Source organism: Pocillopora damicornis, chromosome 4 (assembly GCF_964200805.1).
Source record: "Pocillopora damicornis chromosome 4, jaPocDami1.2, whole genome shotgun sequence".
NCBI classification, from domain to species: Eukaryota; Metazoa; Cnidaria; class Anthozoa; order Scleractinia; family Pocilloporidae; genus Pocillopora; species Pocillopora damicornis.
In genome coordinates this window covers 7,683,651-7,705,963 of record NC_142673.1, presented here as the reverse complement: position 1 = coordinate 7,705,963, position 22,313 = coordinate 7,683,651, and the positions used below count along the sequence as shown (strand labels likewise).

Below are 22,313 nucleotides of genomic sequence, written 5' to 3'. Positions count from 1 at the left end.
GGAAGCACAAACAGGTATGAGAATGTAAAAACATATTTAAGAGAGAATTTAGGAAGCCTTTAACCCTTCTATCAGGTCTTCTTCATACATTTCCTCTAGGACTGACAACGAAAATTTGTTAAACAATCCAAGCTTCTCTTTTATTTTCACAATTGTAATGAATGATTCAGCACTATTGCTGTATAGAGAATTAAGAAACAGATCACTCTTAGGGTTTACAGAGTTAATGAACCCTATTATTGAACCTTATAAAAATGTAAAAAATCTGTGCAAATGAGAATATTATGGGCATAGTTAAATAACACTCTCTGAAATTAAACTGATCTGATCAGGACAGTGAGTCCTAAAAAATTTATTTGGTTTTGTATAAAAGTCATACATATTTTATCATTGATATTTTCATGATTATGAGGAAGGTGGTCAATTTGTATCAATTAATGTTAGATAACTACTTTTTATTCCTTCTGTAAGAGCCCAGTCAAACAGCTTAATCTATCTTTGATTATCTGGAGGTCATGCTGCTTTGGGGTGTTTACTGACTGAGACAAGGCCTTGGAGACTCGTTACTTGACACATCATTGTTTCATTTTTACCAAGTGGTATATTACTACCAAGTGGTATATTTACAGAAATGACGGCACGTATGGTACATGTAAAACCAAGTTCTTAACAGCCACATGAAATGACTATTTAGGCTTGCCACTAATTCTTTCGGGAAGTTTTTATTGGAGGATGGATTTCACATCACTTTCAGTAAAATCAGGTAACTTGTATCACTACCTGACGTCAACTAACATAGTAGGTTTAGAGAGCAAAATGTGCTCACTGCATGCATCCACCAATTTCTCATTCCATAAACAAAAGCACTAAAAGTGTGGGTGAAAGCGAAACCTTAAGATTTGATCGCGAAGGAAACTTACATGTTTCTTTATTTAATATTTGTTGGTATTTATCCTCATTAAAAGGGTATACTATGCTTTCCGTCTGGTTCTCACACTGGTGCTGTACGTGCAGCCAGCCACCAAAATGAAAAAGGAGACGGCCAACGCAACTCTTAATAAAGTATTCTTAGAGAACAAAAGCTGTTTTTACCCAAACAGGCATTCCCCGGAGAGTACAAGTCAATTGATGATTTTTGTGTTAAGAGAATAACATAACATGATCAGCAAAGCCGATTGGCTCTCGAGATGGCAAACAACTAAACGAAGCCCGAGACTGCACGCTAAATAAACAACAATATAATTAATAGTGAGCCTCCATAGATGTTTTCAAGTTAATCAGTATGTTAATGATACAAGATATAGTCATCCAAACCTTGCGCAGATATTTTTTGCCGTAAAATATCATCTTATCGCGTTTGCGAAATCTCGGCTCTTGATTCATCGGAACTTCATTTGGGACTTCAACTACCAGAGAGAAAAAGGAAAAAATAAGAGGAAGTTCGAAATCGAACAAAACTTCGAGAAAAGGTAAAAAAAAAGGCTATGTGAAGTACTCACCTCTTCTTCTATATGTCTTGATACAATAAAAAGCAATGATGACTGCAGTAATAAATACAATTCCTATGACTAGATTAACCTGAAACAACAAATTTAAACACCATTACTGTGCTGATACACAATTATAATATCTAATAAACACTTTAACTGACCGAAACTTCGGGAAATAGTTGAATTTCACGAAACTTTTCAACCAAGGAGGTAGTCGCCATTCTTACTGAATCCATAGTACAGTAAGGTAATGTTTACTGCCATGACATTAACCGCTGGCTTTTTTGCGTTCGCGGGCTTATATGCTACTTGCCACGTTGTGTATGCGCGGTCTGAACGCGGCATATGCGCGTGGTTGACTTCTTTGAAAGTAAGCATACAATTATGAATTTAAAACATAATTCTCTTCTTTTTCTGACATATCTTACGTGAAGTGCCCTAACACGTATTTTCTCGGTAAATGTTCAGTCGTTTCACAACTAGGAAAAAATATAATCTGTTTTCATTCACCGCAAATAAGTATCACACTGTGTGATAGGCAGTTGCCTATGATTTCTAAGGATATAGACACACGGCTGACGACGTTTTTTTTGCCCAATATGGCCCACAGTTTGGAAAATTTCTGTAAAATAAGCGAATTTTAAATTTTTTTCCTCATAAACCAGCAGGTATATTCTATTTCCCGTGTCTCTTCGGTTACAAATCACGGTGGGCGCGGCGTCAAAATATTGTAAAGAGGATAAGTGATTCACTTGCCAACGGCATGAGTACCACTTTTAAGTCTCTCGTTTTTCTATCAGCATTTTGACGTCTTCTGCGACCTAAAACTGGACAGAAATGCTGAAAAATGGAATCCGCCAGCTAATTATACAATGAAAAATCGAACTGATGACGTAAACTTAATATATTATGACGCCTTTGTAAAAAGCAATAATTATGCGCAAAGATTAATTGCAGTGAGACCATGCCGCTAGTACAAAAGCCAGGACATAAACTCTAATTCCTTCCGCTATCACCAAAATGACGGCGTTGCTTAATCCCCCCGGACGTTTCGTTGCCCAGCAGCGGAAAAAGGTCCACGATTCTTCGGCGCATATCTATCCTAGTAGCAGAAAAAGTGATGATATGAACAGTGCAATCACGTCTTACGTTATCGACTTCGCCAAAAAAGAAGGAAAACCAGCGCTGCCCAGACCTTGTTCTGCCACAAGAAGAAACCGACCACATCCATCTCAGGTTTGTTGACCAATTTAATAATCACTCTTTGTTAAAACCATGGAACTGAATCACAAACAGACGTAATAAGAAACTTTCACGCCTCCGGTGGCAGTAAAAAAGAAAATTGAATTACCTTCCCAGTATACGTGTGCTATTCTTTATCCATAACGACTATAAGGCAGGAATTTTAATTCATCCTAAAACCTTGGCTAGATACCTGAGTATTTTTTTAATGAATGCGTCTCAGCGGCAAACAAAAAACATTTCCAAATTTCCAATGAAATCTTGAGATACTTAAAACTAAATATCATAATTGAGGAGGGCGTTATACTCAGTTTTAGTCAGAACTCTGAAAGCCTTACGTCGAAAAAGTGGTGGGAATATTTTCGTATGAAAACTTAATAAAAACAGATACACTTTCCAATACTCTACTATCATTTATAATAAAGTTCGGATATAGCGCGCGCTGTCATTGGTTGAAACAGCGTGCTCTATCAGAGTACAGAACATGGAGCAAGGCAACTAAAGCTGTAACGCCATGTGCCAAATTATGTGCTAAGTCCAACCATTTTCCGGACTTCTCTCTAGCTTTTTTTCACTCACTGAAAGTGAAATTTTGGAATAAGGAAGCCGGGAAATAGCAAGAGAAGAACCAAACAACAGTTTATAAACAGGCGCCGTAATTGATGTTATTTTATCGTAAAATCTGAAATGGACAGTTCGAGTTTTGAAGGTTTTCACACTCAGTTAGATTGCAAGCTTACGTACGGTTATAAAAATCAAACACAGCTAACACTCGTGTAGTATATATAATACTTAAAAAACAACTGAAACAGAACAAAACAGGAATAATGAAAAATATAGCCAGACCGGGCATAACTGTTTAAGTTCATACTAATCATGACGGTGTCAGAGCGACTGCAATCGTGCTGAAGTTCATCGCGGATAGCTCATCATGGTCTTCTTCGGTCATCGTACTGAATCAAGCCTCAGAAATTACATCGGCCGCCCTTCCAATAAACAACTAAGAGCTTACTCTGGTATTTGTTTCTCTCTACACTTCTTTCTGCGTGCCTTGCAACAGAACAGATCACAATCTATTTGTTAATTACATAGAATTTTCTCAACTGGCGCATTCCTTCAAGACCACTAACGGGCCCTAAAACTTCGGACGCAGACGAAGCTTTCCTGAATTTGGCAGTCTTGGAAACCAAGGAACGATTTTACGACGACTATGTTGGCAGTTTTGGTAAGTGTGCTTCTCTTTTGGATGAAAGATTAAAACGCGTTCTCTGCAGTAGTTTAACAACCTTTGTAAACTTCTGGTTGATGATCTGTTATGTTGTAGGGGAGGGGGGGGGGAGGGGGGGATAGGGGGTCAGAGTCTCCCGCCTCCCGTAATTTTGTGCCCCTTTAACTCTCGACTCCCGCCCTTAAATATGTTGCACCCGTCTTCAGGTTATTAAAGAGGATCGGAAACCCGAGTTCAACTTTCAAGCTGTGACAAAACTTAGCATTCTTGTGTATTCTCTGGCATTCTTTTGATTGGGGGGATTATTTGGTTGAGATAAACATTATCACAGGTCAATTCTTTTAATTAAACTAAGTTTTCACTAACCTGGTTATCACAGTGTGAACATCGCTTCTGACATCTCGTTGTGCACTGATTACATCAACGTATCAGTTTCATTTTTTTTCTCAGATTTGGATAAGCAAGAGCTTTGTGAGGAAGTTGGGCCTATTCCTCCTTGTCGTCTTCCAAGTAAGATCAGAACCTGAAAAAGGCTATTGTATTGTTGTTATAGAATTACCTCACCTTCCTACTTAAGAAGCGAAATTCAGAAAAAATCATTTCCGCAAATTTAAAAATATCACTTTCGGTTTGGTAACAACGCTTTATTTTATAGGACATAGGCTTCTTCAAAGAGCTGGCCTACAGGACAAACTAAACGAGGAACGCCGTTGCCCTCGCAGGGTGAGTGGTGTTATAATTCTAAATAAAAACATACAATTGCTGACTTTAATTTCTCATCATAAATATTAGCTTTAACTTTAGAGATACTTCTGGCTAAAGAAAAAAAGAGGCTAGCGTCCAAACTCCGTAGAAAATAAGTAACTCTGAATCTTCTTAAAATTCCGAAAAAAGGGGTAACAAATTTGCGCGAATGAAAATGAAAAACAACCAACTAAACTCCGTGAAAACAAACAGCAAAAGCAAGCGAAAAATGTCCACGTCAGTTTTCCCATGCCAAGGTTAGAGTTCTTTGACGTGACTCTTCCTCTACCCCTACAAAGGGGCAGAGGAAGAGAAAAGTTGTAATTTGAAATTGGAAAACAAGAGATTTTCGAAAGTTTTGGCTTCTGAGGCCCTTTAGTCTGAACTGCTTCGAGAATGGTTTTCCAGGTGGTTGGTTGAATTAAAGCGCAGTTATTGCCGTTGGAACTCGGGTTGCTTAAGACCACTGATTGTGTTAGGCCCTCCGACATTATCATTATTGTTGGTAGTAAAAGTCACCTTGTGAGCACATAGGCTCATCTGGCCGAAGTTTTTACCGGTTCAAGTTTCATAAAACTTGACTGTAAGCGACTAGGGATACTTTTCCTGCACCGGTATCTCAGATGTCATGCGTTAAAATCCCCTACAGGTCTGAATTTTTTCAGTTAGTTGTGTTCACTACTGAGAAGGTCGCTTCCATACTCACAGGGATGCTTTTCTTTCCTCCAGATGAGATTCAATCCTCTAGCATTTGTATTACTATCCTCTAGCATTTGTGTTTTCGTGGTTCCCTAGAAATCGGTTGGTACTCATGCATTGATACTCTGAACTGTGGAGAGGCACTGAAAGCGCAAAGTGTCTTGTCCAGGAACAGGACGTAAATATCCCACCGGATTACAGCGCAGTAACCATTAGTCAACCACGCCTATCACAACAATAAAAAAAAAATTATGAGAACGTAAATTTAGTCAACAACTCCTGCCTTCCATTGCCTTATCTTATAATTTTTATCGAAACCGGGGTTAACATGTGTATTATTTTCCAGCGCACGATGCGACCTCTGTGTATTTCTAAAGACGCAGGAAACGAGTATGATTCTCTAGTCTCCAGAGCACCCACAAAAGGTAAGACTTGACCAAATTAACGATGAATTAAGTCTTCTTTCTTTCATCGTCAGGAGGGTGATTCTAGTGGCTAAGCAACACAAGCTGTAGGCAAAGTTATTTTTTTGGCAAAAAAAACGATCTTTTTGAAAAGGTTAAGCTAGTGGTTCCCATATCAAATTCTCGTCCTCGTTCCTCACCATGCCAAATCCGTTCTACGCTTTTCAAGTCCAACTATGTCGCTGCTAAGTGTGATAAAAACTCGCCTGAACGCTGGCTTGAGTATGAAACAGTAGAGCCTCTATTGGATATTTCTACTGAAAAGAGTATCAATATCGATCAAGAATATCAGTTGATATTGTCTTGACGTTTCATATTATACCACTCGAGCTCACAAGCATATATACGTGATATACATTTTATGTCACGTTATCTCTTTCCTTATTTTTAGAAAAAAACATTATAGAGAGTTGTTTAGACGCTGGAGATATCGGATACATGGGAAGGGTAAACGATTAATCATTACGCTCTGTTGTCTTTTTTGTTTTGAATTTTAAAATCTTATTTAATTCTTAAACCTTCATTCGTTTTATTAGACAAGGTTTGATGCTGCTGGTTTAATATTTCGCTAATTAATTTATCAGTAACGCTTTAAAAAATGATTATAGCAATAATAATGAAAATGATAATGACAATGGTTGCAACATTAAAAATGATAATCTGATAATGATAATACTAATAAAAAGAATTTTCCGCAGAACTTTGCACACGTTGTTCGCCCAGAGGCGATACCTGCCATACACCAGTGGCTAAAGTTTCAAGATGAGACAGGTGATGACTGATTTTCTTTATTTATTTCTTTTTTTTTTTGCCGTTTGTTTGTTGGTTTTATTTTTCTCATCTTTTTTTACGGGTGGAATAGCGACGATTATAATAACCGTGCTGCAATACTTAGCCTTCCTTGGCAGCTAACTCGAAGGATAACGGTCGCCTCGCGGTTTTTTTTTCTTCAAGAATTTTATTTATAAATCAATTAACAAATGAGGCCCCGTTAGCGTTTTAAATTGAAACGCCAAAGCAAGTGGACCCTTATTGATTTCGATTGGTTCAGCATTTGGGCGGCTCGTGTTCAGTTTCAGCTAAGCGCGAATCGGAATAAAATCTACTGAGGCAAAAACACAGAAAGCTGAGACAATTTTTCAATTCAGTCTCAAACTTGGCTCGCTGAAAGTGTAAGGGCTCGCTACACCCACTTGCGACACCCTCACCCTGCTAAGAGCCTTGAATTCTGGCCTAGGGCGGCATCACTAGACCTTTTATACGAAAACCAAGAAAATGATCAGGAAGCTCTGAGGACGAAGAAAAAATTTCAAATTTGGAGATCCTTGCAATGGCCTTGCCTTTTTACCTTTCAGATCGCGATGTTGTATTCAGGTTTCTTAACAAGCTGAAAAGAAACCGTCAGGATTGGGAGATGGATCAAAAATCTTGCAAATTGCCGAACTGTATCGACAAGAACAGGACGGCAGAGTTATCCAGGTAGGTTTGGTTAGGAGACCTGAAAAGGAAAGCCCATCGGACACCCAGTTCTAGACAAAAGTTTAGAAGCCGAGTCGTCTTCAGTTTGAGAATGTGCATGTCAGAGGGGAAGGTGACTACACAGGATGAAAAGGATGAAATCGAACACGAAACATACGATGCCACGATGACATGTACTGATCCCCCATTAGCTCTGTAACATTCTTATGACCCCCCCCCCCCTCCCTCAGTGGCAATGAACTGGCAATGGACTTTCTTTAATCCGACCCTTTACTCTGTTGGTGACGACCGATTCTCCCTCCGTTCCCCCTGAAAACCAGATGGTCCCCCAAACATTCCTCCACCCCCCGTTTCCCCTCCCCCACCCCCGCAGCGACACAAACAGCTACGCACTCCATTCCTGATGAGGTTTCTGGTCTATGGTTTATCAATTCTTCAGGCCTCCTGACAGCTGCTTTACCATCCGCACGATTCTATGCTGAACCTTTCTTAGGATTTTTGCTTTTATTTTTATCTCTCTCAGGGCTGGTCGAAATGCGATTAGCGATCACATTCGCCAAAAGCTGTCAAAAGACAAACAAGCAGTTAAATGCCCAACCCTGACGAGGAGCAAGAACTCCAAACGACGTTCCATGAATGCCACCGAAGACTTCATCACAAACAAGAGCGCACTGTTCATGCAGCCCCATCGACGTCTCCCGAGCCATTTTGAGATCCATCCTGAGTTTCATTATGTTCCTGCCAAGTGAAAGCCGATTTATCAATCATTTTGGCACTGAGCAAATCTCATGAAATATTCCCCTATTAGTTTCGAACGAACAACATTGCATTATACTCAGGTCGCCAGCATTAATGACTCTATTTATGCGCTTAATTAGATGTTAGACCTTTTGTTGTCGCTCTTTTGTTTTGTTTTATTTTGTTTTTGCAATATTCTTTGATTAAAAAAGTCAATCATGCAATCAGAGAAATATTAAGCCTGTTTTGCAGATTGTCTTAAATAGATAAGTAAACTGATGTTTAACGAGAAATATTTCCAAGTACTTTATTATACTTTCCGTTCTTTAATTTACATTTTTTTTTTACCGTGACATTTGCTCAGAATTGATAGTAAAGACTTTGCAACAAAGAAAATTTTTGTAAGAAAACGGAATTAAACTCCTAGAAGGTAACCCCACGGCGCGATACTCTTTTTAATATTCCCCAATGCACGAATGGAGGTGGGCGGGGAGCAAGGAAGGAATCCATCAAAACTTGGTGAAGTTTGATTGCTTACAGTTGCGAAGGGGAGAGGGTATCTTAGTTTGGCTTGTAACCCGAACAGACTCAGTGCGGTGATCTGCTTCCATCAATGATGACTAGACCAAGAATAGGTCGAACTTAGGGTTAGCTGATCCTTCACAATAAGCTTGTGAGCAAGCCTTCCCTGGTTGTGGGGGATGATTTTGTAAAATTACTCCTACACCTCCTCCACCGCGCGAGAAAGTTTGCTCCCCGGAGGCTAAATTTTCTTCAGGTTGGCGCTGCTGTCGTTCGAAATCTTCTGTTTCTCTCGCACACAACCTTTCGTTCTCTGAATAAGTTAATTTCAGTCACATTTTAATTATCTTTTATCGTTGTTTGTGCGGTTTATAACCTCGTTCCCATGGCCTTTCCCCTTACTAAGGGGTGGCGGCCCAAGTAAGGGAAAGGCCATGGGAACGAGGTTGTGCGGTTTACACACAGTGACCTTTTATGGCTCCTGTTATTTTAAATATTATTCCCATCGCCGGTCGGTTTTACACTTACCGACTCCTACACGTACGTAGTTTAGCCTGTAGGTCTCTTTTTATTTATAAAAGATAATTAAATAAATTAATTGAAATTAACAAACTCGAGTTTTTCGTAGTGCACAAAAGTTATAATTAAGAGTAAATAATCTAAATAGGAATTGATAGCATAAATTAATTTCTTACGACAAACGATCTTCGCTGACGAATTCATTGACCATGTTTGTCGGGGCTAGGTTATGAGCTTTGAGCTTGGTTACAAGCTCATAACAAGGCTCCGTTCAGCTAATCAGAAGGCTAGAAATTCCATAACCGTGCTCCAGTTTTTATTAAATCCGGTTAACGTTTCGCCTGGGTTTTACTGCAATTTACAACAAAGCTTGGATGAAAAAGATATGTAAACAGTTTTGAGCTGATTGCGTCCAGATAGACGTCTGGTTATCGCTCAAGCTACAGATGTGAGACAGTTACAACATGGGAGGATATTTCCTTATTAGAGTGTTGCAGTTACAAATAGAGTAACGCATCGTAACTTCTGATTTGAATTTAACCTGACTACTTTACGTTTCTTTTTTCTAAAATTGTCTTTATTGACTAGCTTTTAACTTTCATACAACAGAGAAATACTAACACTACGTAAAAACACTTACAGTAATTACGATACTAACAATGCACACGTTACTTACATTACTACCCCTATATCTATTTATACTTATCGATTCTCACGTTTAGGACCACTTACAGAAGGACTTTTCTCTTAAACTAGCTTACATCACAAATTATATGCTGCTTACCCTAATTGCATTACGAATTTTAAATCAATAATTAGCTTACTCTACATACTAAATAATATTTACTCACATTAGGTGAGGCCTTTTACATTTTATGAGAGGTAGACTACAGCACAACATAGACACAATTCAGATCCTTCAGTTACATTTCGGAGCTTAAGTTCGTCAACAAAAAAAGAGAAAAAAAAAAGTAGTACTGACTTTGAATGAGTCAACTACATATTCTCTCCGTGTGGTATAAAACAAAATAGATAAATATGAAAAATATCACGATAATGGTTCCCATCCTTTCCTTAAGTCTTGAAGTTTCTTATTTCTTGTGGCAATGAGCCTTTCAGTCTCTTGCTTGGCTTCTACTTTAATTTGTGTAGAAACAGATTGAACTTTGGGACTGATTTGTTTCTTCTACAATCCCATATACATAGTTTACTTAGAATTATCAGATAGCTTAATATATCTTTTCTATTTAAATACCAACAATAACATCTTTGACAGATAAGCTTAGGTTTTAACTCAGAATATTAGACCACCAATTGCAAAACCTCTTCCAAAAGACGCGCACATAGGAGCAGTCATAAAAGAGATGCTCATTGCTATAGGTATTCTTTGTAAATTGCGCTAAAGGAACACTTCTCCTACACAATTAACCCAATTTGGAATAATTTGGTATTTGTTAACAGAATGTTATTTAATAATTTATTTTGAAAAGGCCAGATATAAGTTTCACTTGCAACTTTATAGGGGATCGAAAACTCCAAATTGTTAGAATTGATTTCTCTAACACTCGTTTGTGGTTGGTTGATCCTTCTTTATTTGCTCCTCTTCTCAAGTTGCTACAATGGGGACTAGCTTCAATCTCTCAGGGAAAACTAGTGTCTCCGCTTATAAAGGTGTCACTGCGGATGACATTTCTAAGCCGTCGATCTTCTTGTGTCGTCATCGTACCATCTCAACTAGCGAATCACGCTTGACTACGTCTTATAGTTCCCACATACTGAGTAAGCACCTTAGGGTTGTCTACGCAGTTACAAAATCAATTTCTTCCCTAATTTTCATATCTTTACGGTTGAGATCGGCCAGAACAGAAACGAGATCGACAATATAAAAATTAAAAATAACCTTGGTGTAGAGTGTTATTTATACCTAAAAGTGTATCTTAAGAGAAAATCACCTTTAAAGATTGTTACATAACAACATCTTGGTCACAAGAGTTAAAGAAGAAAGGCGCTCACAAGTACCGCCCCCAAATTGCTTCTTGTTGAGAAAACATGAGGGGCATCACCTGTTTACCCTTAAATTACCTCTGGGAACCGAAGGCGTCGAACGCGACCTATTGCCAGGGAGATTTACTCTTCCTGGACTAACAAATTAACTTATTTAAGAACACGGCTTATCACGAGTTCCATGTCAACCTCACGATCAAGAAAACGTGATTCAACTCACTAGGTGAACGCGGCCAAACTCACAAGAAGAACGTGATTAAACTCAACCTTTAAGATAAGACCGCCAAGAAGGCGTACGAAGTAATCAACCTGCCCTTTTTATAATTTACATTAAATGACTTAGAATAATATAATATTTCCATTCCTTTTCTTTCTAACACCAATACAGAAAACCCTTACGATATTGTAGATTAACTATAATTGTAATTTTATCATTTAACAAAATATCATGCAAATTAAAGGTCATTTAAATTTCTTCAATACCTTCAACGATTTTCTTTCTGGTCCTTATTATCCCACCTTGTTTATCTAACATCGGATTCATTGGACAGTTAAAGTCCCTTCCAATAACCTCTGGTTTCATAAGCGAGGTCTTTTTTTTCAGGACGGCAAGGAGATGATCATAAAATTGTGCAGCTTGATTATCATTGTTTGGACCGTAAACGTTAAATGAATAATAATTTTCATCGTTAATTTGTGCTTGAACACCAATATATCTACCGGCAGGATCCACGAAATTTTGTTTTATTTTACAATCAAAACCATTTCGTGATAAGATCACAACACCTTTTGCATTATTGCTCCCATGAGCGAGCTCTAAAGGAACGCCACATTCAGTTTTCCATTTGTTCTCTTTATCGCGCGTGGAATGCATTTTTGAAGAAAAATTTTATTCGCATTTTGTTTTCTACACCATGCAAATATTGAACGTCGTTTCTTTAAGTTACTCAAGCCTCTTACATTCAAAGATAACATTTTGAAATCACAAGAGCCCATCGTAATTCGTCTTCAGTAATAATCTGAAGGGGAGCATTCTGTGGGAGGCTGCTAACAATTGATTTAACAGATGTAAAGGTTAAGAGGGATCTGAAAGGTGCAAAACACACAAATACACACATATAGAAACACAAACATAACGAAATTCTGGCTGGAAAAATTTTCGAGAACATATTTACAGAGTTTTTATTGAGGTAGTCTCGCATCCTTTCCTCCAACAGCGACATCCGGTCCTTATCAGAATATCTACCTTTCATTTTTTCCAAATAGGTACTCCCTGGCTAACTTATAGGATTTTTAAACAAACATTAAACACATTACAATTTGTAAATAATAAGAACACTTAAATATATTACTAACTATACTACGGTATACTTTACGTTGCTCTGGTAAACTTTGAAACGCCCTCGCCTGACAACACGCTTTCGAAACCATAAGCATGAAAGCATTATTAGTCAAGCAATGCCGCACTTCTTGCCAAAATTTGGCGTAATTACAGAAATATTGTCTAAGTATTCGAAGTAATGTCAACACGCGTGCCACAACGATTGGAACTGATTTAAGCGGCTGAACATATAACCGAAATGGGTTCCTTACAGGCACTTACGTTTAAATAGGGCAAAATGGTTTTATTAAGAATGGCTAACGGTCGTGGATATACGAATTAATCCAATAATTCTTATAATAAAGGATAATTATCACGTGGTATTAAGATTAAAAAAACCGAGTTCCGCTATTGTGAGGTGTTCCCAACGGAGAAGGAAAAAGTTAGGGTACAGTAAATTGCCAGTGAAAGTATACTGTTGGTAAGAGTGAGAAATTAATCTTTTTTATTTAGGCATGCCTCTATTGAATTTGATATTTCAAAGAACATAAAACTTTCGTTAACTCGACAAAAAAAGCAAATGAGGCCAGGCTGTCAGCATTTTAAATGTAGCGTGACGTAAAGGAGAAGTCGAAAGATTTTTAATGAGTCCCTTGATAGGGCAAAGAAAATACATAAGTCGGCTGTATACATATTTCAAATAAATTGGCGGCACACCTTAAATTAACAGACGCGCGATGGTCGACGTTATAGCATCGCAATTAACATCATTCTTTACTAGAGCAAGTGAGTCAGATCTCAGAGACGTTTTTCGTTTTTTGCTGCCGTCTCAATTTCGAGGTACTTAACTGAAGAGCAAAAAGGTGAGATGACATGTTGTCCTCTCTTTAGAACAGCTGAAGGAAGGAAGTACACCTTCCACCTAGTTACATATTCAGTTCACGTTTTGATGGAATCCACTTGAAATGTACGTCTCACCGCAGGAATGTTGATCATATATCGGACGCTATAGTTAGGCACAGGACAAGAAGCTCAATCAACAAAAACTGTGCAGTCAATGCCGTTAACTCTGCGTGGGATATTCCCTTGCACATTGATTGTTTTGAACGTATCACGTTCCATGTCATCTCTCGGTATCAAGAAAGTTTCGTATCGATCTCTAAGTTCAACTTAAGTCGCTAACTCTGTTCCCCTTTTAGTAGGCACTTGAGTTAAATTGTGCACGTCATTTTTTGTCTTTTAATTCTCGTGCAGTAAAGACTCTGATGTAAGGGAAAGCTCTTATTATTCTTATTTCAAGGCTTTTTGGGAGCACATGCTTTGAGGGGTTCTCACTGAGAGGGGCTCCCACAGATAGCAGACACAATGACACCTGAAGTTCCGAACACTGTTTTTTATTCGGTTTTAGAGTATACACTCTGAGCCTCGAGGAGGTTTTTCTTTTCCCTTTTTCATTTTTAACAATAAATAAACAAATAACTCCCTAGGAACGAAAAGACATCCCTTGAGTGTCTTTCTTAAACATATTTTCGATAGTTTTGATTCGAAACCGTCAGATGAATTTACTTTTCCGCTTTCTTCATAGTTACAAACTTGCTGAGCCAGTGAATTCTTCCTCTTCCAATTTATAGTATAGGCGAAAAAAATGTGTGTTTTCTAAAGAGCATAAAACACACGATTTACCAGCTTGAGAACATAAGAGTTTTTTTGAAGCCTGTAAAAAAGCTGACTCCTCCCCCATCCTTCTCCCGTAAAACAAAGCACACGAAAAAACAAACAAACAGATATTTTCTTAGTGAACAGTCGAACTCTTCTAACGCTGCGGGGCGTTAGATTATAAAATTTAATAGCTCCTAATTATAATTATAGCACGTAGAATTTAATATAGAAAAATTCCCTGAAATGCGTATAAACCCCACGTCAACGAGAGTAAAAAGAGATGAAAATGGGGAAATTAGATTATTTGGATAATACCTATTGCACAGAAAAGTTGATAAACAGTACATGCCTTCAAAGGCACAATCAATTAAATTTGTATTAAGTTGTACTTTTTTTGTCGGAGTCGACAGAGGAAAAAATTGCGATGTCATCCGTTTTTGTCATGATATAAATAACGTGCAAGTACTACTAGATTATCGCGAAAATTCGTGGAATTGAAATTTCCCGAAGCACTATTTCTTCCTTTGCATATTACGAGCATCATTTCCAGATATGTTCAGCGATGACACGTTTATGTATACCAAGCTTTGCTGATTGAAGTGAAATTTTCATTTGCAAAGCTGATGCTCTTAGAAAATGAATGATCTAACGATAGTAATCACCTATATAAACCGGAATAGAACTTACCAGGTGATTAATTTTGGGAAGCCCACTACAAAAGGCTCTAAATGAAAAGATATATGTAAAAGAGAAAAAAAGTAGAATATAAGATAAAGAGACGAAGCTTACTGGGATGAATAGTTTCCACATTGTTGCTAATCTTCAGTCCAGCTTACTCTCTTCTCCGTCTCCTTCGTTGCTTCCAGTGGTCTTCGCATTTTCGTATTGAAAGTTTAGCTGGCTTTTATCGGCAAGTGTTTAGTCATATAATTAAACGCATTATTTTCAGTCTTCGATCTTATCTAATACTTCCTACTCTATGATGGTATTGACATAGGATGTCAAAACAATAGGATGCAGTGTGATGTCAACGATTTTTTCCCGTTTTTGTTGAATCAGGCTTTCTTTCACCTGGCTTTCGCTGTTTGCAACCAATCTTGCGCATTTTTGTAAACAGCGTCGAGCATTGTGACCAGCTGCAGTAAGAGGCCTGGCTAATAGGCTAGGAAGAAGATATGAAACGACTGCAAAATGAGAGAAAGTTGTCTTATTAGAATGTTGCATCATGACTTTCGATGAGACGTTAATCTACCATATTACACACATCATCAGTAAAACATTAGTCACCCACGCTTGACAATGGGTTTTCAAAACCTTATAAATATAAGTATTTTTAGAAGTCAAGTTCAAGTATTTGGCGTAATGAATACATGCGTGCCACGATGGTTGGAACTGACGTAAGCAACTAAAGACGTAGCTGAGATGGTGAACATACCGACGTTTACGATTAAATAGGGTTAAATAGCATGATAAGGGATGACTCTCGGTTGTGGATATAGGAATTAATTAAAGAAATTAATTCGGGTAAATATGGATATTTATCACTTGGTATGAAGATAAAAATCAGTGTTACGATATATACTATTGTCATGGTGCGAAGGGGAAAAAGTCACCCTATGGTACGGAAGTTATATGTCAGTAGGACTGAGAAATTTAACTTTTTATCATTGAGCTTTGCCTTTATGGAATGCAATATTTCAGATTACAGAAAATACTTACAGCCAGCTCGTAAAACATTACCAACATCCCAGGGTGTCAGGAATCTAATGCTTGCGTGACTTAAAAGAGTAACCAAAAGGTCTTTAATGAGTCCCTTGGTAGGAACAAGCCCACGTAAGTCGGCTAGGTATTTGAATTGACAACACACTCCAAATGATTTTGCGGCATACTTCAAATAAATTGGTTCGAGAGGGCACAAAAAAGGCAAGCAATTAAGGGCTATTAATGTCGAGGACCATACTCACAATATACTCTCACGCGAAGTTAAGTATTGCTTAAACTCACCAGCGACTCATCAAAGAGTAAGAGACACCGCTTCATTGCTTTGTTCGCCTAAATTAGGTATTTCTGCTTTTCAATACTTTCTGCCTGATTTGGTGACCGAGGTTTTCTTATGATTAGAAGACAATTTTGCAGGAATGTTTAGCCTTTTTTGAAGGAGCAAGTAGTAGCCATGATGGGATCGAGAGATTGCAGTGATGAAATAAATTAGTATCCATTTATAATTTCGTTTTAAAAACAAACAGCATTCTCGAATGGATTCTCTTTGTGATGGCTGTGACGTTTCTTTCTGATTTTTACACGAGTTTATCTGCTTCGTGGAGTTGGTAAATACCTCTCCTATTCCTACAGAGATAAAATCTGTGGATGAGCACCTGCGCCTTCGCAGGTTCTTTTTCCTTTTTGTTTTGTTTTTATCTATTAAGTCATTTATCTCTATTTGTAGTTTTCTTCGTTATTGCTACTGCTTATAATGCAAGCAAGCGCTACGACATAATGACAGAGTATCATCAGAATGTTCAGAGCATGTTAATTCACAATCATGACAATAGAAATGAACGGATGAAGAAACAGGACAATATCAGTGTTATAGTGTGAGGATGAGAGACGAATTTCTTCAACACGCGCTTTACATGATGGTCAAAGAAGTAACGACCGCAACTTACATTAGTCTTGAAAGCAAGTTGATCAGATCTCAGAAACACAGTTTTATGTATAATGATACATGCAATTGTCGGTAATCGCATGCATGATTATAATCGCGCACTTTATGATCACAGAACGGAAGCAGATGTTCTCTTAGAAAAGGAAAAAGATGGAAGGACGTTTTTTCGTTCTTTAGACCAGCTGAAAGAAGGAAGTAGAAATTCCACCTAGTTACATATTCAGTTCACGTTTTGGTAGACTCCAAAGTACGTCTAACCGCAGGAATGTCGATCATACAGCGGTGAAAGGTAACACCTGAGTTTTTTCCTTGCGCATTGATTGTTTTATCGTTTCACAATCCATGTCATTTCACAACTGTTCCTCTTTTAGTGGGCACTTAAGTTGAATTGTGCGTGGCACTCCTTGTCTTCGAATTCTCGTGCAGTACAACTCTGATGTCAAGTACTCACCTCGGGGAAACCCCTAATTACTCTTAATTGGAGGTTTTCAGTGGCTTATGCTTTAAGGGATTCTCAAACAGAGCGGATTCCTAATGACACTAGAGTTCTAAACATTGTTTTAATTTACATTTTGGAACATGTGCATTGAGTTTTCGAGAGGTTTTTATTTTCTCTGCTTTTGCTTTCCACAATAACTATTTTTAACCTAAAATAATCTACTAACTCATTAGAAAAGAAAAGACACCGCTGCGTGTCTTGCTTAATCATCGTTTGGGTAGTTTCGTTTCGAAACCGTCAACTATCTCTGTAATTACAAACTTGCTGAGCCAGTGAATTCTTCTTTCGACTAAATATATCGTTTAAAAATGACGTATAGTTCATAAAAGGAAGAAAAAGCCATTGGCGCACCAATATCGGCCAAAATTCAGACTACAAATTTAGTCGTCGACCACGCCAAAATTCAGACTACAAACTTAGTCGTCGACCACGCTTTCACTGAATCGATCGCCGAGAACTTGAAGTCGTCAACTAACAGTTACCCAGGCTTTGAACGATGTCTTCTAAAGCCCTTTTTGTGGTAAGTTTAGAATATATTTTGGACAAGTAATTTCCTTTGAACCAAGTAATTTACATTGAAGTTAGATTTCATCTTTATATTTCCACTCTTTGTTCTTGTACAACAATCGCTCAAACTGACTGACAAATTTGTTAACTGAAAGCGTTAGATACGCTTATCTAAAACTCAGTAAGAAGAGATTGTTGCACCTCCTGTTATTCAATGATAGCTCTTAACCAGAGGTAGTAAAGTTTATCTAATTTTTGAAGTTTGAACTAAGATCCATACAGTTGGGCAATTTTTATCAAACGCTGTTGTTGACTCATCGTTCCCTTTCTCATCGCATCATTCTTCGTGAGCAAGTAAACATGATTGAATCTTTCGATTGATGTGATGCCAAGTGTTTAGCAATTAAGGTAGAGGTATACAGCAGAATTAGTTTAAATAAGTGTCTCATGTTTACACACAAAAGTATTCCCACCTCAGATATATGTTTATTCGGCTGAGAAAACGAACACAGACACAAGACAAACACAGATAAATGCAATTAAGAAGCTTTGAATAAACTGAGGAACACCTCTTGAGTTTTGCAGCCCAAACATGTTGCCGAAAAGTGATAACATTCGAGGTTTCCTCTAAAATTTCACTCTCTATGAACTTTTGATTTGACTCTGCAGATGAATTTCAGTTCCAGCCACTTATCGAAACGTTTGTCACTATTCCCAATAGCAGGCCTTTCCAGGACTACTCTTGTTAGAGATCACACAATGCGCTTAAATGCAGATTTTCATTTACTCATTTACAGATTGTCTTGGGGATCCTTTTAGCCAGTACTTGTTTTGTAATGTCGTCTAAAAGAAAACAAAAGTTAAAAACCTGGAGAGGTCTTGCAAAGTGTCTCCAGATAGCCGGTGCAGGTACTGTTCGACGCACAAACGCTTCCTTCGCAAGTGACGTTCTGCGCTTCATTCACCGGAATGGTTACCTCATCGTGCCACCATCAAATCCTCCAGCACCTCAACAAATAATTGTACCGCCTTTATCAAAGACTCCTGGAAAGAACAGGAGAGACCTCCGCTCCTCCGTTAAGCAGCGTAGTTCCGATAGATGTCCATTCAACATGACAGTTGTTGATTTTGTTAACACCGTTCCGAGGTTTCTGAGCAAAGCCACTTGTGATGGTTGTGATGCACGCTGTAAGCCCGTGATGTACACTCATCAGGTATTATTTAACAAATGCAGTGACTACTGGATGTGGACGGAAAAGACACTGGAAGTCGCCTTTGTCTTGTAGATGGAGGACTAACTGTTGGCTTTTTAACCAATTCTCAGTTTGTTATTTGATACATTATTCACGACATTTTGTTTTTATTTGGTAATAAACAAAAGTTTGTAATCAAAAGTCTGTGGCGTAGAAAAGATCTTTGTTTATCGTGATAACTGTATTCGCAGTTTAGTAAGCTATGTTTCAATTAGGTTCCATTTCAGAGAAGACGAAAATCTGTTCGGTGACACCATGATCATGTAATTATCTCTGCCTGTCTTGATTTCTGTGCAGGAACCTTCTTGCCAACTACTCCTCGTGTATTTTCTATAATTTCTAGTTTATTTATCGACCATATTTTGGGAAGAATTTACAGTGAGAAAAGGTGTGCGTCATTTTGAATTTAGCGCAATCAATCAATATCGAGGTGGCTGTACTTGTAGCAAAACTTTTACTTTTATCTACCTCTTTGAAGTTTTAATGAGGAAGCTTACTTCAAACTTTAATTTAAGGAGAAAGCAGTTTTAAGATACATTAAAACAGAACATTCTTCAAATGTTGTGTTCCTCTCGTTATCTAACGTACTTTCTTTAGAATTCTCTCATTTATCTTGACTTAAAATCTGCCGACCTATTCTTTCTAACTTTCATATTTCCAAATTTGCTTTAGTTTAGTCCGATTTTTATTTGGAATAGCATAAGACAATTCTGAAAAGACTCATCTTAAAAATAGTAAAAATTGGGAAAGACAAAAAATTTAGGAGAAATGATAAGCATCGTTGATTTAATTTGCTTCGCACATATTACCTAATTTTCATATTTCCAATTTTGCTTTTATTAGTTTAGTCCGATTTCTATTGAGAATGGCGAAAGGAAATTCTGAAAATACTCATTTTGAAAACAGTAAAAATTGGGAAAGACAAAAAATTAGGAGAAAGGATAAGCTTCGTTGTATTTAATTCCCTTCTCACATATTACCTAATTAGGACGACAAAGGAATACTTTGTATCTAATTACAATCATCTGGCTTCAGGCATTTTCTTCACCAGATATGTATATGAATTAAGTTAAACGAACTACCGCCTATGAATATCAAATTGATATAGCATATGTTTATATGCTTATACAACTTAAAAGCTCAAAATTATACAGCAATTGACTAGTGAGCTTGCAAAAATTTTTTTGAAATCGAATTACCACAGGCATTTCCAAAAGCAGCATTGCTTACAGATGAGAGATCATCGTGAGCAATAGTAATGTTCTAGGTTTGCTATTACACATTGACGTGACCAACATAACGTAGGAGAATCTAGCCTATTCTTCTCGCTAAACCTATACGGGACCATTATGAAACGCACGGCAACTGAAGGGAAAAGAAAAGGAATAGGATGGTATTCAAACCTTTTAATGGAGCAAAGGGCTGCCCAAAATACAAAAAAGTTTCCACTGAATTGAGTATAACTTCAGGGATTATGAAAAATTTAAGGAAAGAGAGCTGATATCAGGGAAATATTAGTCCCCGATGCAACCCACTCTCTTGTTGGTAATATCACGGGATGGATCTAAATACTTTTTTTTAGATTATAAGTAGGAAGTGATAAAGATAATCAAAACGGTAGCATGCAATAATATTGATGATATTTCACTATTTTTGTCGAGTCAGGCTTCTTAGGAAAATATGCATCGTCAATGGTTCTGCATTGCAAATCTTTGCTGTGTATGATTTCACTTGCGCTTTGTGCACCTACATTCAAAATGGCGGCTTTTTGTGACTACTGAGGTAAAATGTTGTTTCCTTTTAAAAGAGTCTGAAGAAAAAACATTTTTCTGCTTTTGAAGGAACGCAATCAATAGATATTTGATTTTAACTAACTTATATAAGGAAGAGAATTCACGTAACGCTTTAAATACCTATGTTTGCTCATATCAATATTGATTTTAATTGAAAAGATGAAGTACTTTGCTATCTCAATCCATCTGAGAGTTTTAAATTAGGAAAACCTCTCTCTTCAGTAAATTTCCATCTCTGGCTACATTTTAGCTTAAAATTTGACGTTCTCTTAAAGAAAATAAAAGTATTAATATGCAGTGTTAAGGAAACTATTTTGAAAATTGTGCTAAGTAATGATTATATCATTGTTTATGAAGATACAGAATTATCGTGACTTTTTAAAATCTCTATGACAATATTATCATCAAACTGCAAGGCGATGTCGCTTATTACAAGGACTTCAAGTTTGGCAAAAACTTTTTAAAATAATTGCTGTAAAGCTGGCCCTCAGAGCCAAAGGCTACGCATCGAAATGTTTGAGTACAAATTTTCACATAAATAACTTGAAAAATGTATTGATTGAAAAACAAAACTGGGAGAGAATTTTATGAGACTGGAGAAAATGATATTTGAGTAAGAAAACAAATATTTTATAGAAAGTTTATGTTATCCTCTGCTGGTCATAAAGCTGATCAACCCAACACCCATAGAAGAAATCACAAAAAAGGTTCATGTAAATCAAATTTTTTTCCTTTTTTTCGTAGTTGAAAACGACGCTTTTTCAACAAATTACCTGTGCAAACTTCAGAATCGATTGAAGATTAAAATAACTTAATATGAATACTGTTGATTTTACCTTTCCTTGTGAGTCTTATAGAAGGAAACAACTTGTACGTTTGCATGAAAACTGGTGTACTCTCTTACTTTTTTCATGTCTTGGACAAAATGAAATGATGCTTATTTAGCGTTTTAGGTGTATTTTCGGATATTGCTCGTTCTCCAAGGAAGTGCTTTTAATTATTTGATCGGACATCGCGCCCAAATGGATTAAAACTTGCTTCTAAATTTAATTCTTCTACTTAAGAGAATAACGATGGTTTTCCCTTAATGGTCGACGTGATCTTTTCAATACTTAAGTTGAAATTTTAAAGATAATTTGGACCACAGCATCTTCATTGAGATTTCTTCTTTTTCTATGTTCCATTATTTTATTCACTCTCTTCGTTAATCATTTTCTTAATCATTACATCATGAGCTGGCTGAAATTTTTTTCTTACTCTGCTTGGGGCCGGCATAAAGCCGAAGCAAATATCTTGAAAAAGTACAGTATCAGTTTGAAAGTATAGATCATTTCTGACCTGTTCCAGCGGACAGAAAATAATGCAAGAAAAAAGAACCGAGATGTCCTGAGGAGAGACAGTGAGGCTCTTGCCTTGCGAAAGGGTCCGTTGCTCTCTGGATTTTTAATTGAATTTCTCAAAGAATCTTTTAGTTCTTTCCCCTGCTG

General features: G+C 37.3%; 3 protein-coding genes across 5 annotated transcripts in view; 2 read left to right on the top strand and 1 right to left on the bottom strand.

The window, feature by feature from the left end:
- The window catches only part of LOC113680814 (patatin-like phospholipase domain-containing protein 7), a 43,448-nt gene extending 41,626 nt beyond the window's left edge, over positions 1 to 1,822 (bottom strand). For 2 of the 3 annotated variants that reach the window (XM_089203810.1, XM_089203812.1), the window contains exons 1-3: positions 1,652 to 1,764; positions 1,500 to 1,578; positions 1,315 to 1,406 (exon numbers count right to left, since the gene is read on the bottom strand). In XM_089203810.1, coding sequence (XP_089059936.1) covers positions 1,315 to 1,406; positions 1,500 to 1,578; positions 1,652 to 1,726 — 246 coding nt within the window. In that variant the 5' untranslated portion in view covers positions 1,727 to 1,764. Of the gene's footprint in view, positions 1 to 1,314; positions 1,407 to 1,499; positions 1,579 to 1,651 lie in introns of all 3 variants that reach the window. The other variant, XM_089203809.1, reaches the window with a different exon arrangement.
- A 570-nt stretch (positions 1,823 to 2,392) lies between these two features.
- Positions 2,393 to 8,517, top strand: LOC113680772 (uncharacterized). Its single transcript, XM_027197815.2, has 9 exons — positions 2,393 to 2,726; positions 3,825 to 3,957; positions 4,411 to 4,470; positions 4,616 to 4,683; positions 5,750 to 5,828; positions 6,259 to 6,314; positions 6,566 to 6,638; positions 7,223 to 7,346; positions 7,870 to 8,517. Exons 1-9 carry the CDS (start codon positions 2,511 to 2,513, stop codon positions 8,093 to 8,095), a joined length of 1,035 nt encoding a protein of 344 aa, XP_027053616.2. The 5' UTR covers positions 2,393 to 2,510; the 3' UTR covers positions 8,096 to 8,517.
- A 9,130-nt stretch (positions 8,518 to 17,647) lies between these two features.
- On the top strand, positions 17,648 to 19,592 carry LOC113680811 (uncharacterized). Its single transcript, XM_027197864.2, has 2 exons — positions 17,648 to 17,793; positions 18,578 to 19,592. Exons 1-2 carry the CDS (start codon positions 17,770 to 17,772, stop codon positions 19,064 to 19,066), a joined length of 513 nt encoding a protein of 170 aa, XP_027053665.2. The 5' UTR covers positions 17,648 to 17,769; the 3' UTR covers positions 19,067 to 19,592.
- The last annotated feature ends 2,721 nt before the right edge of the window (positions 19,593 to 22,313 follow it).